Genomic DNA, 18551 nt, shown 5'->3' with positions numbered 1-18551 from the left:
AGTGAATGTGCTGGTTGTTTTATGGACACTAATTAAGTAAACAGGATGCAAGTTGCCTAGTTGGATTTAGTCTGGCCCTCGGTCTCTGGTAGTGCCTCCTTTGGATATTTATCATTTGACAGTGTCATTATCTTTACTGCTAAAGAATTGGTGTCAAACATAACTTGTACAATAAGCACCGTCGAGTGTTTGTATCATCGACTGTAAGATCATCCATCAACCATCAGAGGATCACATAATTGCAGAATGTCAGATGGTTGGTAAAATGTATGTTTACTTATCTGATTAGGTGAACACCAAACATAATCCCATTTATGAATTATAGCCTGTTTTCTGTGTGTTTTTGTTTTACAGTACATATACAAAAGCCAATTGTGCAGAGTTATTTCCTTGATTATCAAATATTATCCCGATCTGTGATATGATTTTTTTGTTATTACATTTGAACTCTGCATACCCTCAGATTGCAGCAATGGGAATATTCAGGTGCTTGTAGGGAAACAGCAGGTTTATACAGGTCCTATGGAGAGAAGTGTATGATCAGGGTGAGGAGTGGGGGAGGGATGCTGAAACTGGGCTGCCATCTGGCCTCATAATCACAGGCTACAGAGGGAGAGGCCTGGTTATGATCGCTGCATGCCTATTAGTCTTGTGATCAACGGTCTTTGCAAACAAGAATGATAACCCTGAATGCTTAAGCAGTTAACATTTATAGATTGTACATACATAGGCCTAATTCTGAATAACAATAAACAAGTCAGCAATGATGATATTACTGTGAGTTCTCATCTGTGTGCAGTTTGATATTATATTTAATTTGAAAAAGTATTGGTCAAAGCGTCTGCCTGTCTCTGTACGTCTGTCTGGATCTCTTTCTATACATATGTATAAATCGCTGAATTAGGATCAGCTATTTCAATGTGTAAGGCAAAATGATCAAAACAGATCCTTGAACAGTTGTAAGGGTATTTTGAGACTTTTCCGTAGCACGGGCGCGTCCAAATAAAGAAGCTTTGTGGGGAATATAGTCCGATTACAGACGGTCACATAATGGTAGGAACCAAACGAGTCACACCAAGGACATCAATACCCATAAATCCTTTCGTCTTCACACATGCGCTTTACAGACTGTTGTGTCCATGTGTAGGCGAATCACGTGTAGAGAATCCGTTGGTCGTCATGTCCCTGCTGTAGGATTCGTTTCGTTCTTCGTTTCATTTTGGTTGCTAGCTATCTCTTGTGTTCATTTTAAACTATTTAAATTTTCTCATACATTTCACAGAAGAATGAGCGACAACGAAGATATCGATGTCGACAGTGACGTAAGTTAATGTGATTGCTTTTGTATTTTTGATTAGGGAAACGCGTGCTTTTCGTTGTTCCCCGGGGTATGTTAGCTGGCTTGATGAACTAGCTGGCAGATCAGAAATATTTTTCGACACAGTAGCCTGCAAACCCAATCAGCTGAGTAGCTTGCCAATGAAACATAACACATGCATACATGATTACTCAACAAATGATCATTTCAATATATGTATCTATCATAATGTCATCAAAAAAACTTTGTTGACTTGTTAGCGAATTTTACCAGTTTTAGCAATGTAGCTACCTAGCTAGCTAACACGGAGCTTGATTGTTATATTTGAAGCGGTGAACATCGCTTGCTAGCTGGCGCTAACTTGTCTAGAACAACAAACAGCGAGCGATGCATGCGACGGCAAAAGCAGCAATCTATGTAGTTAAATATTACCTACAACTCGCTTGCAAGGTCAGCTAGCTAATGTAGCTAGTTAGGTTAGTCGGTGTAGAGCAGTGGTTCCCAAACTGGGGTACTTGGCCTATCCACAGGGGGTACTTGAGGAGACTCATGAGACCATAGGCTTAATGGTAAAGGTACTCCAGGCAGAGTAACATTAAGTTGGCGGTAAGCGAAAAACGTTGAGAACCACTGGTGTAGAGAAGTGTAACGTTACAAGGGCAAGTTAGTTAGCTAGTTATACTAGCTATGTAAAATGACAGTTATCTACAAGGCTCGTGCAATTTTTCAGGTTTGATGGGGAGTTATCAACCCTGAAAATATTAACGCATGAAAGGGTAGTCTCATCCTATAAACCAAGGGGAATTGTCCTTTGAAGCAAACCAAATGGTAATGAGCTAGTATTATGTTATGCAGAGTATAAGCCATTCAGAAGTCATGTCATTTTGTGTTTGTACTGTGCACCCCATGAGAGGAAATAATGTACATTGTGCCCTTACCATCATAGTTAATTTGTTTAGTCTTTTTGACAGGTTGTTCATACTTTATCAATAGGTGATAAGATCGTGCATTGCATTTGGTGCTGTTAAAAGCAACATAAACAAATATTTTCATAGAGAACTAACAGAGAGTTGCCCTCACACATTTCGATGAAGCTGGATGATGGATATCAGCTCAGGATAAGAACAGTGCTATTACACTGACTCATGCCATAATGTCTTCTATGCATTAATTCAATGCTGCTTGCTGAACCCCTTATAATGCTTGGTGATAAACATGGAGTCATGATACGTTTTTATTTGGGCTGTTTAGAGAGCAGAGGTAACTGCCAAGCAACCAACAGGTGGTACCATTCTGTCCTCCTTAGAACATGAGACATTAGTGATTTCTAAAATAATATAACAAAGAAATATAGGCTAGAGGTCGGTGGTGATAAGGATCTGGGTGCATGGGAGGTAGTTTGGTATGAGACAGACATTGTCCATAGCAACCAGTATTGTAGACTTCATACCAACAGTCAGTATTGATTCAACACTTTTATGTCATAAAAATCACGCATCAGTCTATTTTGTCTAACTATTACTGCGATTAACTCATTAGCAATCACAATATGAAATGAGTTAAATAATTGTGTTTTGATTTGGATGGGGATTGAAATGGTCAACTGAACATTGCTTGCTAGTTGGCACACAAAAAAATAACACAAATACACGTTTGAACATTGCAGGAAGAAACCCTTTTTTTAACACTTATTACTTGGCCTCTAATTATTGCCATTTTGGTTGATGCTGTTTTGTCTGTGGATCTCTCGTTGCAGGCAGACAAACGAGCACATCACAATGCGCTGGAACGCAAGCGTAGGGACCACATTAAAGACAGCTTCAGCAGTTTACGGGACTCTGTGCCTGCGTTACAAGGGGAGAAGGTTAGTAAAGTTAGTAATCGATATTTTCTACTTTCCAGCTCTGACTGACTGTAGAATGAATGCTATATGAAGTTAATTTGTATGAAATGTATGAATGTCCAAATGTATTAATGCTAAATGTACTGCTGTATCAATGATGATCAAATAAGCCTCAACCATTATTTTGAATGGTTTCGTTTTCATTTTCATTAATTATTAGCTCAGTTATGAATCAGTTTGGATTTCTACTTGGTTCCAATAAGTGAATGGTATAACTGGGCCAGCAGTGCATGTTTCACCTGTAATACTGTGATAAGTGACACATGCAACATTGCCTCATGGCTGAGTTTGTCATTTGTTGCTGACAGCAATCTGTCAAACAGGCCTCCCGAGCTCAGATCCTAGACAAAGCCACAGACTACATCCAGTACATGAGACGGAAAAACCACACACACCAGCAGGACATTGACGACCTGAAGAAGCAGAATGCACTGCTGGAGCAGCAGGGTGAGTGTGGGCTCAAGGCCCAGGGACAACTGCAGTAGCAGGAGGGTGAGTGGTTGGGTCATGGGATCAGAACCATACTTATGCTGCTTTTCAGCTGTAACACCAGGGTTACACTAGTCTATTCATCCTTATCTTATACTAGGGAAATTGTGTTTCCATAGCTAGGGCTGGCAGTGAAGACTTGAGAAGAGCAGAATCAAGAACTTCTGTATAATCAAAACAGTTGCTTTGTGGGAACAGTTAGCCATTATTTAATGACAGCTGAAAGTAACAGTGGCCTGGCTTTGGCCCCAAGTGAGAGCAGATACGCCAGAGCCGTGGCCAGTGAGACGCAGGTGCCGGCCCACGTAGATAGAAACAGAAAGGTCTGAACCTTTTGAGTAAAACACTGGTAAATCCTGAATGGAAATGTGCCATTATGGATATGCTACTGATGGCTTTTTGCATTATCCCAATGAACAATGTTTCATGGTGAAGGGAGAGACCGATACTTCTCCTGTTGTTTTCTGACTTGTGTTTCTCTGGGTGATTGCAGTCCGTGCACTGGAGAAAGCCAAGGGGAACACTACGCTCCAGGCCAACTACACATCCTCTGACAGCAGCTTGTACACCAACCCCAAGGGGAGCACAGTGTCCGCCTTTGATGGTGGCTCCGACTCCAGCTCTGAATCAGAGCCAGAGGAGCCGCCCAACAGAAAGAAGCTGCGTGTGGAGCCCAGCTAGACCCCCATCCACAGTGCTATCACTAGAGACTCTCTTATCTACCAGCCCACTCCTCCTGTTCAGTTTCTTTCCAGCCTTCTCATGCCAGTCCAGGAGACAGAGGGAAGACTGTGATAGAGCTGCTATCATATATACAATGCTTCAACCTTTCTCTTCCCTCGCCAGCATATTGTCACACATTCATGGCACAGCAACAACTCTCAACACCCTCAAAGTGAGGCTGCTCTGCAGTTTGAAGGAGTTAATGCGTTTAAAACCTAATTCTATTGATTCCGAATTGGATATGGAGGTGACCAGGTGTACAGCTTTAGTCTAGTTTACAACAAATAGCCCAATTTCTCTTTTTATGTCACCTCAATGAGTTTTGAGATTTAGGCAGAGTTTTGAGAAATTGTCATAAGGAATAGCTTACCTTGTTAATAGTTGTACTTTTTCACTAAAGAATTTGAAGTTGCTTTGGAAAAATATATGTAATGCAACCCTCCTGAATCAGTGTAGATGGCTGATGTTTTCCGTCTTTGAAATATTTGTGTAATCAAATCCCTAAATTTAGAGTGATCGTTATATTGAAATGAATTTCGTATCCCATATTGTAAATTTTTGTCATTTAGCTTGACCACTTGTCAATGGAGATAGATAGATGAACAATGTTGGCCTCATTTAATATATTCTCATCTCACAGGTTCAACATTTTGTTTTTATTTTTTGTTATTCTCAAGGAAATTGAGATTTGAAGAAAAAAAAGTTTCTTAAAATCCATACTGAATGTTACACAATGCAGTTAAAGGTAGTAAGTAACCTTTTATTTTTATGAAAGGAAAATAAATCCATATCAGTGTAGTGCATAACACTATACTCTTAAATGTCAATTCTACAAAGAAAAACTTATTTGGAAATATTTGCCTGTACTGGGAATATTTCTTTTCTTTTTTACAGAGATAATTAGTGTGTACAAAATAGATATTTGATTGATTCCATTCCATGGAAATTACAGATATGTTGTACATACTGCCAACAATTGTCTTGCAAGTTGAGGCATACCTTTGCTATGAGACTATTATAAATAAAACTATTTTATCCTTTAGTGCTGTGTGTAGAAGGGAGACCTGGTGAAGAGGGCAGCTTAAAGTGTATGCCCAAGCATACCTGACTTGAGTTTTCTTTGTATTTTGTGGTGGCTGTTTGGTGAGTTTTCTTTGGTATTTTGTGCCAGACAGTGCTGGGCAAGGTACATGTACACCTCTGCACTGTCCTATGTGTCAATGTTTTTGTACCACATTTTAAACCATACCTGCTCTAAGCACTGAGTGGCATGGTGTTGGCTGGCCAATTGACACTGATGCTTTGCAGTGCGCACTGAGCACTTATCCGCACACCTGATACCCACTTTTCATGCAGGTACATGCATCTCAAAGGAGCCATCTTGATATCTGGTGGAGTAAATGAGTTCAGTTTAGGAGAGTAAAGGAATGACAGGTGAAGCGTCCATATCAACACTAGGATCTCAAAGACTGGTGTTTGTCTAAGGTTGAGGATGAAAAAATGTTAGCAATTCAAAGAAGTTCAAAATGGTTGAGATAGCATCTCTTTTGTTCAGGACACTAATGGCTTTCAGTTTTTGGAAAATATTGTTATGAGAGGATAGATGGTAGCAGTGGTGATTTTAGCATGTAAATCTTGGTGGGGCAAACAAAAACAAAAAAATGTTTTAACTTGCATGCCAGCAAAACACAACACTAAACAATACATGAATTGCACTAGAATGTTGACAAACTGGCCAACATAATGCTGTTCCAACAGCAGAGCTCTCTTTTCAGCACCATGGAGTGAATCCTGACCACTGCTACACCTATCAGTAGATCGTTAACTGCCATCGAAACAGTTAATTCAGCCTCATTTCTCATTTAATGCCTTTAAAAAAACATGGCTGACTTGCTTAAACAAATGTGATTTCTGACAATTGAGAAGTACAAACTATGGCATGTAAGGGGACAGCGAGCAGATAAGAGAAAATCTGTAATTTTGATTAAGACAATGAGCGAGCTAGGACTGACGTCAATAACTATTTGTACTGCAACAGATTTCAGAACTTGGCCTATTCTCACAGTATTCTCCCTGTACACAAAGTCAGAACCGTAGGATAAATAAAGGGGCATATAAGCAGACAATGAAAGCTCTTACAAAATGTATTAATTACATTTTTCTAAAACAGGCTATGGGCTACATGTGCTCCACAAAGTCAGAACAGTAGACTAAGCTATGAGGGGGAAAGGCACCAAATTATAAGGGTGAGACACATGGGCTACTAACAGCTTACTACACAACATAATTAGTATTACTTTCTTAGCTATAGGAATCATATCTCCCTAGCATATTACATGCTGCATACAATACATTTTGGGACTCCTTGTGCGGAAGGTGGCATGGCAGTTCTTCGTGGGCAAATTTTGTCATTAAAGTCGGGTATTCTCTCAATGAACTTCAGGTTGGAGCGCTGGAAAAGGCCTGAGTTCCCGAGTTGGATGGCCAAACTTATTTTCCCAGTCTGAGCTCTTTTTTTTCTCAAGAGTTCCCAGTTGTATTGAGCGTGGCAGATGTCATGCTGGATTGACAGAATTTTAAACAGACTTGGACCACACACCCACCCCACTGAATAGCAGGCTAGTGATTGCTTGGCAACGCTTGCAGTTAGCCACTGATTCCTTCCAAAACACTAATTGTTGAATTCATGATTTCTAACTTGTAATGGTCGATGAGCACCGGTACATTTTATCTATAATTTCTCTTCGTATGACAATAATTGAAAAGGATTTGCCAGTAGATTGTCAACGTGATTCATGATAATGACTGCTTGTCTAGCTTTCTAGCTAAGATTTTGAGAATATGATGTTGACATGATCAGTCCGATCAAAGCTACCATAGATATGTTATTTTATGTAATTGTATCTGTGGCCAATGACCTTGAGCCTTCATTGATGGGCACTTCTAATGTAACTATGGCAGCACACAAGGGGCTTCAATTTTTGAGCTCCCCCTGTAGATTTATGTGGTGTCCCCATGAGTGACAGAACACTGAGCCAATCACGGCGCAACTAGAGAACATTACCAACCCCGCCACTCCGTATTTTCCGCTGGCTTCCCCACCACCTCAGAAAGCACTGAGCTAGGCTGGAACATCCACATTTTGGAGCTGCCTTGTTTGTATGTGGCTTTATTAACTCAATGATTATTTTAACATTGTTTGTAAACTGATATGTGACACGTAATGGCAAAATAACATGCAAAACAAACAGGTGGAGCACAAAACAGGTTTTTTTGGGCTCCGCCCCACCTACCCTGAATGACGAGTCGCCACTGGATGGTAGACTGGTATTTCCATATACAACACTATCTGCTGCACTAGTCTATCAACACCATGGTAAGCTTATTGCGGGGTATGCATACATCAAAACCCTAGCCCTTGATCATGACACTGTTTCAGTACATTACACATAAGTCTTTGGGCGGGGGAGTTTTGTTAAGAGCCATGGCGCTCGGTTTTAACAACACGCATCGCCTGCGGTCAGGTTTCGGAAGCACAATCACGCTATGTTTCATATCAGCGAGAAATCATTAAACGTTTAAATTGAAACAAAGTTATAGGGTTAGTGTTCCCACACGGCCATATCACAGCGATTGTTTATGGAAAACAAGACTGAAACATACACCTGTGCTATCTAACGTGCTCTGAACACCTGTGTGGAAGTGTAACTCGGGAAGTGTAGTTTCGGCAGATTGAGGCACACAGCTGTATGGAGAATTTTTGAAGGATTCTTTCACGCTGTTGAAAGATAAGGGCCATATCGCAAATTATGATTATTGACGTTAAAACAAAGTTCACGTGAGCCAACAGCTGAAAACTAGGGAAATGGCAGAGTTAGACCTAGTTTTCAAGAACTACAACAAAACAGCAAAAAAAAAAAACAGGAGGAAAGAGCCCCAGTATTTGTTACGAGAAACACTGACATCTCCTGGTAGATAATGGCAACGTATCAATATTCATGAAATCAGTCTGCGCGGTTTAACATGAATTGAAGATGAATTACCAAATGCTAACGTTACCATTTTGACACTACATTTAAGGTACCGCTTACATTATTATTATTATTTGTTTTTTACTTTACAGAGATGAAACGTATATAGGCAATTTTTCATTTGAGCGAGACACATGGGGAGATAGGCAAAGGCAATTTTTTACAAAGGCTAATTTGTAACCACTATTTTTGTGGTGCTGTTGTCGCTTCTCCAAGCCTTTTGATCTAACCGCCGTACTAAAAGCATGTTCGATCCTCCCATCTGTCAGATTTCTGGCAAATCATAGAGCAGCCCCCATGCAAGTGAGTTTTCGCTGAACAAGAAACTCGTTTTTTTTGTCCACCATGGCAAAGCAGTATGACGTTTTGCTCAGGTTGCTACTTTTAGGAGATTCCGGGGTTGGAAAGACCTGTTTGTTGTGCAGGTTCACGGATAATGAATTCCATTCGTCGCATATCTCTACACTTGGTAAGCTGCTGTTGATTGCAATTGGTTAGTTTGACTGTTGACTGATTCAGGCAAGTTTGCCGCGAATATGCAACTCCCACAATAAGTGATTGACAGCAATTCTATACGAAACGCTTGACGGGACTTTTCCTAATAGATTTAAAATGCTGTCACCTAAGACTTGATTGAAGGACATATTTCAGAAACTCTACTATGCCGTAGTCCAAACTGTATCAAATAGGAATTTGTTCTTAACTGACTTGCCTAGTTAAATAAATAACATTTTGTTTTTGTTAGGTCTGCAAACCTAAAAGAGACTTTTCACAAACACCAGTTTTCTAAAGAACATGTCTTTACCAGAACCAGTTGATTGTTTCCTCAGTTTCCATCATTCCGTATTCAACATAATTTCCCCCTGGACCCAGTCTATGGACACATTTGTTTAGAAACTCCAGTGTGAGCTCACTGGACAGTGCTCAAGATAGGCCTCAGTCACATTACATTACCAATTATTCCTCTAAATAGGATTAGATTCCCATCTATCACCATGATAAAAATGTTGTCCATTGAGAAACACATGGTTTACAGGAATATCTCGTTTTCAGCCAACAGGTGTAGGCATATATTTAGTCGCCTAAGCATTCAGAATGGACTAAGGATCTAAAACTGGACAAAACTTTCATGGTACAGTGTTTTCTGCAATAATGATCACATACAGGACAGGGCCTTTTAGCCTATTATGGATGGGGGAAGCTTTAAGGAAATACGCCTCTCTTTGGCAGAGCACAATGGAACTGCAGGATCTGTAATTGCTTAGAAAGCCTCTCCAAGCCTGATGATGGTATTTACTCGGAAGGGAGGTCTTTCTTGAACAGGAAGTGGCAGGGTTGGGGAAATGAATCTTCTGTGTTCCCTCTGATTGTGTAACTCCATTACTCCACCACTTCATTTTTGTTTTCATACAAAGTACAGGTATAGACAGACAAAGTAACTCACATTAAAATGGTGCTCTCAATACTGAAGCCTTTCTTCCCCTATTTATGTGGCCAATGTCTAATGATAATGACAAATGTGATATGCAGCAGAAAATGGACTGATTGGCCAGAATAACTTCTGTTTTGTTTAGGCCTACTCAGCCTACTGTCTGATTACTTCCCATGGGTCATCGGCAGTCATTGCACCCTCTTATTTATGAAAATGGTGGTGATCCAGCAGTATGACTGACTGGGTAACAGAGCAGGGGTTCTGTTAGAAAAGCAGCCGATTACAGGAAAGTCTACATATTATATATATATACACACACACTAAGGCACATGTCTTCAGGTTGTTTATCTAACCCTGTAACTTTCTTCCTCCTGTTTGTTCAACTTAAACAAAACCATATGTGATTAGAAGGAATTGGGAAGGTTGTGACTTACACTGCAGCTCTACTGGTGTGTTTAATATCTGTGAAGCAATCTTAGCTGCTGCTGATCTACTAAAAATGATTGTATTTGGTTGGTGTTAGTGAGGGGGATGGGTCCGTTTAGAGTAGCATACCGAACAGAATCAGACGAAGGCACCTGATGTCTCCCCTCCTAGATTCTACTTCTGCTTCATTCCTTATTATTGTTCAGTCTTGAACCCCCAACCCCAGTTCCTGAAATACAGTGTTACCCACGAAATTAGCTCAATTAAAGATTTGGCTGGCCTCACTGGCAGTGAATGTAATGTCAGACGTGTTGAACACATGATTAGCCTATAACACTGGCACAGGGAGATATACACGCATGCAAAGGTAGTGAAGCATGTACAGCATGTCAAATTTGAATGTGCTCTCGCTCCCATATGTCAGTGTTGGGGTGCTAATTGGGAAGGCTGCCTCCATCGCGATTGAAGATGATGACATGGCATTTTTTTAGTCATGTCCAACACAGTCAGAATGGTTTCTAACATGACTAGAAGCACAGTTTGGATTTACCAAGAACATATAATGGCCAGTCTGTTGCCTGAAGCATATCCTTGTGTGACGTGTTTGTGTCAGCTCTGTGTTTACTCTGTTTGTGGCAGGTATGGTGGTTATGACAATGTTGCAAGCAACTGACATTTTACGTCTGACTATTTGCTGGGTTTCTATGCTTTTTCAACTGTGAAGCTATCACACACCACTGACATTTAAATGAAGGTTGTTGTGAGTGAGATATATTTCATGCAGAAGTCGATACACTCAAGTCACGTCTTCCCTGTCCATTGGCCCTGCTGAAATACACTGTAGTAAATGACAAAAATGGAATTTCCATGAGCAAGATGACGGATTAAAAGGACATTCAACTGTGATAAATGGGTATCTAAAAAAAAAAATAAATCCCCATCAGTGTCTACTTCCAAACTGGCCAATATACATTTTTGTTAGCCAAGTGGAAGAATGTTACGTTACCAGCGATACTTATTGACTAGTACAGGCTGATTTGGTAAGTCATGAGAAGGAAAATGTGCCAATACGATGTCATTTCTTTTTATCATTTATTTATTCAGGAAAAACTTGTTTTAACCACCAGTAGGATAGGCTACAATATTTGAGCCTGAAATTTAAATAAAACCAATTGAGACAAAAGATAGAGAAGATGAATTAACAAGCCAATAGTAACATGTTTGCCATGCATAACAATATATTTTTGTATTCTGTAGGAGTGGATTTCAAAATGAAAACATTAAAAATAGATGGCATTAAAGTGCGCGTACAGATCTGGTGAGTGAACAGATCTTTGCGAGAACAACTCACTCACCATAATGCAGTAGTTACTGACACATCCATCACAAATGTCATGTTTTCATTATGTAAGTGTAAGATATGCTTTACCTCTTTGATTGAGACATATTCTGATATGTGGTCACATCACCATGTAAAACTGGGGATTGCCTCTATGCCTTTCTGTCTACACTAGGGATACTGCTGGCCAGGAACGGTACCAGACCATCACCAAGCAGTACTACAGACGGGCACAGGTGGGTTCTCTACACTGTCCAGAAATGAAGTACATTTACCAGAGTTAAAACCATTTTACAACATCAAGTGCTTGGTCCCGTGCTCACCGTTAGTTATGTGCTCACAATCGGTCATGACGGTCCCTCCCTCCTCTCTTTATCATTCACCAGGGTTTTATCCTGGTGTATGACATCACTAGTTCCCGTTCCTTTCAGCACATTGTGAAGTGGGCTAGCGATGTGGATGAGGTAAGGCGAACACCTACTGATCAAACTGCCCTCCTTCATTCACTTGGTCAGTCTGTTTGTCTCCCATTCTCTGTTTCTCCCATTCTGTTTCTGTTTATCTTTGTTACCCAGTTTTTACATCTTTTTATTGAACTGTAGGTGCCCAGTCGTCTTTTTCACAACCCTGTCTCAATATGTTTCAGTTTGCACTTGACAAGGTGCAGAGGATCCTGGTGGGGAACAAGGCTGATGAGGAGCAGAAGAGGAAAGTGCCTAAAGAACAAGGGAACAAGGTTGACCTTTATCTTGCTGTTTTCCTCAGTCACATTAGTTTTCTTTCATACACAGTTTGACATTTTCCATCCTTAATGAACTCTTGTGTTACAGCTAGCAAAAACCTATGGAATGGAGTTCTTTGAGACAAGTGCCTGCACCAACTGCAACATAAATGAGGTGAGTCATAGGCCTTATTGAGTCAATACCTTGTATGTACTCTGTTGGGTGATTATGTGAGGCAATTGTGATAAAATATTTTCTTTACGTCTTCCAGTCGTTCACCCGGTTGACAGAGCTGGTCCTGCATGCTCACAAGAAAGAGATGGATGCCTTCCAGGGTTCAATTAATAAATACCTAGACATGACTTATCTGGAGGGAGAGCAGGACAAAGAGGACAACTCCCAGAAGGCCTGCGCATGTTAGCATGAGGCAAAACTCTCAACCTGGGAGTGTTTGGATAAAATATTTAGTTGTTTTTGCAATACCTCTGGCCCTGTGACATAATGGCAATGAAATGATGATTAACTTATTAAATCTGTGAGGACAGTTGAGTCGGAAGTTTACATACACCTTAGCCAAATACATTTAAATTCAGTTTTTCACAATTCCTGACATTTAATCCCAAGTAAAAATTCCCCGTTTTAGGTCAGTTAGGACCACCACTTTATTTTAAGAATGTGAAATGTCAGAATAATAGTAGAGAGAATTATTTATTTCAGCTTTTATTCCTTTCATCACATTCCCAGTGGGTCAGAAGTTTACATACACTCAATTAGTATTTGGTAGCATTGCCTTTAAATTGTCTTCCACAAGCTTCCCACAATAAGTTGGGTGAATTTTGGCCCATTCCTCCTGAGTCAGGTTTGTAGACCTTCTTGCTTGCACACGCTTTTTCAGTTCTGCCCACAAATTTTCTATAGGATTGAGGTCAGGGCTTTGTGATGGCCACTCCAATACCTTGACTTTGTTGTCCTTAAGCCATTTTGCCATAACTTTGGAAGTATGCTTGGAGTCATTGTCCATTTGGAAGACCCATTTGCGATCAAGCTTTAACTTCCTGACTGATGTCTTGAGATGTTTCTTCAATATATCCACATAATGGGGCCCTCCCGGGTGGCGCAGTGGTCTAAGGCACTGCATTGCAGTGATAGCTGTGCCACCAGAGACTCTGGGTTCGAGCCCAGGCTCTGTCGCAGCCGGCCGTGACCGGGAGGACCATGGGGCGGCGCACAATTGGCCCAGCGTTGTCCAGGTTAGGGATGGTTTGGCCGTTAGGGATATTCTTGTCTCATCGCGGACTAGCGACTCCTGTGGCGGGCCGGGCGCAGTGCACGCTGACCAGGTCGCTAGGTGTACGGTGTTTCCTCCGACACATTGGTGCGGCTGGCTACCGGGTTGGATGCGCGCTGTGTTAAGAAGCAGTGAGGCTTGGTTGGGTTGTGTTTCGGAGGATGCATGGCTCTCGACCTTTGCCTCCCCGAGTCCGTACGGGAGTTGCAGCGATGAGACAAGACCGTAAATACTAACAATTGGATACCACAAAATTGGGGAGAAAAAGTGGGTAAAATAAATAAATATATAATTTCCCTATAAAATCATGCCATCTATTTTGTGAGGTGCACCAGTCCCTCCTGCAGCAAAGCACCCCCACAACATGATGCTGCCACCCCCGTGCTTCACTGTGTTCTTCGGCTTGCAAGCCCCTTTTTCCTCCAAACATAACGATGGTCATTATGTCCAAACAGTTCTATTTTTGTTTCATCAGACCAGAGGACATTTCTCCAAAAAGTATGATCTTTGTCCCCATGTGCAGTTGCAAACCGTATTCTGGCTTTTTATGGCGGTTTGGAGCAGTGCCTTCTTCCTTGCTGAGCAGCCTTTCAGGTTACATCGATATAGGACTCGTTTTACTGTGGATATAGATACTTTTGTACCTGTTTCCTCCAGCATCTTCCAAGGTCCTTTGCTGTTGTTCTGGGATTAATTTGCACTTTTCGTACCAAGTACGTTAATCTCTAGGAGACAGACCATGTCTCCTTCCTGAGCGGTATGACGGCTGCGTGGTCCCATGGTGTTTATACTTGCGTACTATTGTTTGTACAGATGAACGTGGTACCTCTAGGCAATTAGAAATTGCTCCCAAGGATGAACCGGACTTGTGGAGGTCTACAATTTTTTTTCTGAGGTCTTGGCTGATTTATTTTGATTTTCCAATTATGTCAAGCAAAGAGGCACTGAGTTAGAAGGTAGGCCTTGAAATACATCCACGGGTACACCTCCAATTGACTCAAATGATGTCAATTAGCCTATCAGAAGCCTCTAAAACCATGACATAATTTTCTGCTGTTTAAAGGCACAGTCAACTTAGTGTATGTAAACTTCTGATTCACTGGAATTGTGATACAGTGAAATAATCTGCCTGTAAACAATTGTTGGGAAAATTATGTGTCATGCGCAAAGTAGATGTCCTAACCGACTTGCCAAAACTATAGTTTGTTAACAAGAAATTTGTGTGTGTGTTGAAAGTGGTTGAAAAACAAGTTTTAATGACTCCAACATAAGTGTATGTACACTTCCGACTTCAACTGTATGTTATGTTTTTACTGACTGTTGCTCAGATTCATGCATTTTATAGTTTTACTCACTGTTAAATTTTCATCTTCATGTGTTGTTTTATAGTTACTTGACCTTTTCATGTTTATTACCCGGCTTTGCAACACCCAAACTGATGGCACCCTGAGTTAAGTAGTCAACATGTAATAAGAAGATTTGCCTGCAGATGGGCTGCTGTCTGCAATGCTACACTGAAAGTTGCAGCTCCACTCATTTGGATCGACAAGGTATACTTAAGCCTACCCCTGTATAATTTGTGTTGCCACCAGGGGCGTCATGCACCCCAAAAATCTGAGGTGCACAAAGTACATGAGGATGATTGGCAGGTGGATCGGAAGAGGGCTCAATTGAGCTTTTTCCTGCATCTAGAGCCATCAAAATGCATAATTTTATATCCATGTTTTCCCTGCTTATCTAAGCATACCTCTTGAGCCGTCTATTGGTGGATATTTTTTTTAAGAGACTAAAATCTCGGGTAAAATATTGAAAGGAATGTGAGTCTTCAATACATTTAGTTATTGCTTGCTTTTCTCAAATCTACTCACCTTGCTGGCAGGCATGCCAGCTAAGATTGTTAGACAAGCTGTACTGTAACTTGATAGCCTGAAATGCCTTCTTGGTAGCTAGTTATGAGGTTAGGAGATTGGGAACCTATATGGGCTAGTTAAAGCCAACGTCATAAAATTGGTGGCTAGTAGCGTTAGTATTTTTATTTTATTTTTTTAAACGAGACCTGAGGGTGCGCGTGCCCCTGTGCCCCCATGGGCATGATGCCTCTTATTAATGTTTTGCCACAATTTTCACCTTCATATCACAAACGTTGCTGTCTACTTGAAAAAGCTAATTATGCTTACAAATTAATTTGCTAAATAGATTAATAGTGGGACGGACCAAAGAGAATCTGAAGCTCTTGATTGGTGCTTTAGGAGACGAGGAAATGGGAGATAGGGTGGGCAGAGGGCATGGTTAAATTATTCACAAGCAGAAATAAAATCCAGGCTAGCAAGAAGGGCTCATTTACCTGTGGAAGACTAACCCATACTAAAACATGCATGAAGCCAAAAACTCAAATCTAAAACAGACATAATGTTCAATACTATTGTTAGTAGCTTGAATGTTTTGTGAATTTACAAGTTGTCATGACAAATTCTAGTTATTTTTACAGGTTGAAAAGCTGTAGCAAATGCCACTATGGTGCATGCACATACACTATTATAAAGGGCTGTATACATGGTTCCCTTCTCAATATTCTCACAGGAAATAAGTCATTTGTAATGACAACTGTACTTTTCTTTATTTTAAGTTACCTTTTATTTAACAAGGTAAGTCAGTTAAGAACAAATTCTTATTTACAATGACGGCCAAAGCATGACGATGCTGGGCCAATTGTGTGCCGCACTATGGGACTCCCAATCACAGCCCGATGTGATACAACCTGGATTCAAACCAGGGACTGTAGTGATGCCTCTTGCACTGAGATGCAGTGCCTTAGACCGCTGCGCCACTCAGGAGTCAAATACTAGCATAGTGTATTTTACTGTACATTACATCTCTGGTAAATGTTTCGATACTGTGGAATACATTTGTTACTAGATCAGATTCACAGATGAGTCTGACTGTAAAACCGCTAGGTGTATTTGGCCAACATGAAGAACATGTCATTTGTATAAAAAACCATTACGTATTTAGTATGCAAGTAATCTTGTTTTTTAAATTAGGCCATTTTAACAAACCATGCAACGAATAACCATAGATTTAATTTAACATGACCCCGTTCATACCGTTCTGTGCAAGTTTACAAGCTGAGATATGAGCCTATCTACCTTTGTGTGTGACAGTATTGTATGTCAGGTGGGTATCATTTTACTGCAGAGATATTTGACACCCAGGTAAGGCAGGCACATATCTGAAGTCCGGTGACCTGAGGTAGTAATACACACAGACACACTGGTCCTCACTACTGCCAGTAACTACAGAACAGGACCATGGCGTTCATTGCGAAGACCTTCTATGATCTGAAGGCCACAACCCTGGAGGGGAATTCAGTAGATTTCAATGTGTTTCGAGGGCGGGTGGTCCTCATTGAGAATGTGGCATCGCTCTGAGGGACAACCACCCGGGACTACAGCCAGCTCAACTTGCTCCAGAGCAAGTACCCTCACCGGCTAGTGGTCCTGGGCTTCCCCTGCAATCAGTTTGGCTACCAGGTCAGTATGCGACATTGTGGCCTTTGGTTATGTGGTTCTGTAAAATCAATGAAAACAAGCTAATCTAGTAAAATATTCTGTTAATTTACAGGTATCGGGTGATTTGTTTAATGATTAATGTCAGATGAGAATGTTGCATGTTTTACAGGAGAACTGTTCAAATGGGGAGATCCTGAACTCATTAAAGTATGTGCGTCCAGGAGATGGCTACCAGCCTGGCTTCACTGTCTTTGAAAAGTGTGATGTGAATGGAACCAACACCCACCCTGTCTTTGCCTATTTGAAAGACAAACTTCCCTATCCTGATGATGATCCACACACCCTCATCCAGGATCCTAAATTCCTCATCTGGAGTCCCATCAGCAGGACAGACATCTCTTGGAATTTTGAGAAATTCCTGGTTGGGCCAGAGGGAGAGCCCTTTAAACGTTACAGCAAAAAATTTGAGACTATCAACATTGAGCCTGACATTCAAAGACTGTTGAGACTAACCAAGACCTGAAAATAGCATGGGAATGTTCTCCTTGTGTACTACTCATTCTGCTACACAAATGACTTGATATGATAGACAGGGACTATTATGGCGTCGTCCATCCTTTTGAGTTTTACTAAATGAGGTTAATATTCTAAAAACTTGGGAGTATTATCTGAGGCCATGTAAATGCTTAAGAGTTGTGGGTTATGCCTTGATAAGTCTTCTTGCTCATGTAATAAAAATATGGAAAGCATCAGCTATATTTTTGTATGTCCTCCAGCAGTGATCCTGACCTATAGTAAACCCTCTCCTCTGTCTTTTTCTATGCTGGCCAGCAGGTGGTGCCACTAACTTGAGTTTGGATTAGATTTTTGCCACCAACTCGTTGAGTTGTTAGTGAAGTTTGTCAGACAAAAGGCAATATATACACAAGGTTACTGTAGTTGGAATAAAATTATTAGATTCTACTTGTAAAAACTGTTCTTATCGTTCCACCACATCCCATGTGTATTAATCATGTTATAATTTGACATTTTCTAGTTTCACATTAGACTTTTATTTTAGTGACTGTCCAATGTTTCCAGATTTCTATGAAATATGACATATAATTAATAGCAACATGAGTGACGAAGTTTTCGTTCCAAAAAATGGTAATGAAGTATGTTAAAAAACACATTTTGTTTTGGAATAGTGTGGGTGTGTAAATGGGTTAGCTGACAACATCACGAAAATGATGTGCACACTTCAATGGGGCTGTAGTCCGTGTGTTGTGATTCTGAATGACCAGGATCTGGATTCCCCATAGCGATGGAATTTAGGCATACGTCACACCGTTTTCCCAAAACACCATCCAGTTAACTCGTTCCAAAGTGAAA

General features: G+C 40.7%; 3 protein-coding genes across 6 annotated transcripts; all 3 read left to right on the top strand.

Annotated features, from left to right (window-relative positions):
* Positions 1-1159: 1159 nt before the first annotated feature.
* On the top strand, positions 1160-5475 carry LOC115146245 (protein max-like). Of its 4 annotated transcripts, none has more exons than XM_029688215.2 (4): positions 1160-1322; positions 3075-3191; positions 3545-3668; positions 4204-5475. In XM_029688215.2, the coding sequence occupies exons 1-4, from the start codon at positions 1287-1289 to the stop codon at positions 4389-4391; spliced, it is 465 nt and encodes a 154-aa protein (XP_029544075.1). In that variant the 5' UTR covers positions 1160-1286; the 3' UTR covers positions 4392-5475. The 4 variants fall into 4 exon arrangements, with proteins under 4 accessions (XP_029544075.1, XP_029544076.1, XP_029544073.1 ...); XM_029688216.2 differs by having other exon boundaries at positions 1161-1322; positions 3075-3182; XM_029688213.2 differs by having other exon boundaries at positions 1161-1322; positions 3530-3668.
* A 3068-nt stretch (positions 5476-8543) lies between these two features.
* Positions 8544-15483, top strand: LOC115146653 (ras-related protein Rab-15-like). The gene is made up of 7 exons (XM_029688719.2): positions 8544-8933; positions 11580-11640; positions 11837-11897; positions 12048-12125; positions 12308-12397; positions 12492-12557; positions 12655-15483. Exons 1-7 carry the CDS (start codon positions 8810-8812, stop codon positions 12802-12804), a joined length of 630 nt encoding a protein of 209 aa, XP_029544579.1. The 5' UTR covers positions 8544-8809; the 3' UTR covers positions 12805-15483.
* Positions 15484-15587: 104 nt separating this feature from the next.
* Positions 15588-17993, top strand: LOC115146652 (glutathione peroxidase 2). The gene is made up of 2 exons (XM_029688717.2): positions 15588-17201; positions 17350-17993. Exons 1-2 carry the CDS (start codon positions 16980-16982, stop codon positions 17701-17703), a joined length of 576 nt encoding a protein of 191 aa, XP_029544577.1. The 5' UTR covers positions 15588-16979; the 3' UTR covers positions 17704-17993.
* Positions 17994-18551: the final 558 nt, after the last annotated feature.

The sequence above is a fragment of the Oncorhynchus nerka genome, linkage group LG18, assembly GCF_034236695.1.
Source record: "Oncorhynchus nerka isolate Pitt River linkage group LG18, Oner_Uvic_2.0, whole genome shotgun sequence".
NCBI classification, from domain to species: domain Eukaryota; kingdom Metazoa; phylum Chordata; class Actinopteri; order Salmoniformes; family Salmonidae; genus Oncorhynchus; species Oncorhynchus nerka.
The sequence above is the reverse complement of the archived record's forward strand: the minus strand, read 5'-3'. Positions and strand labels throughout refer to the sequence as shown.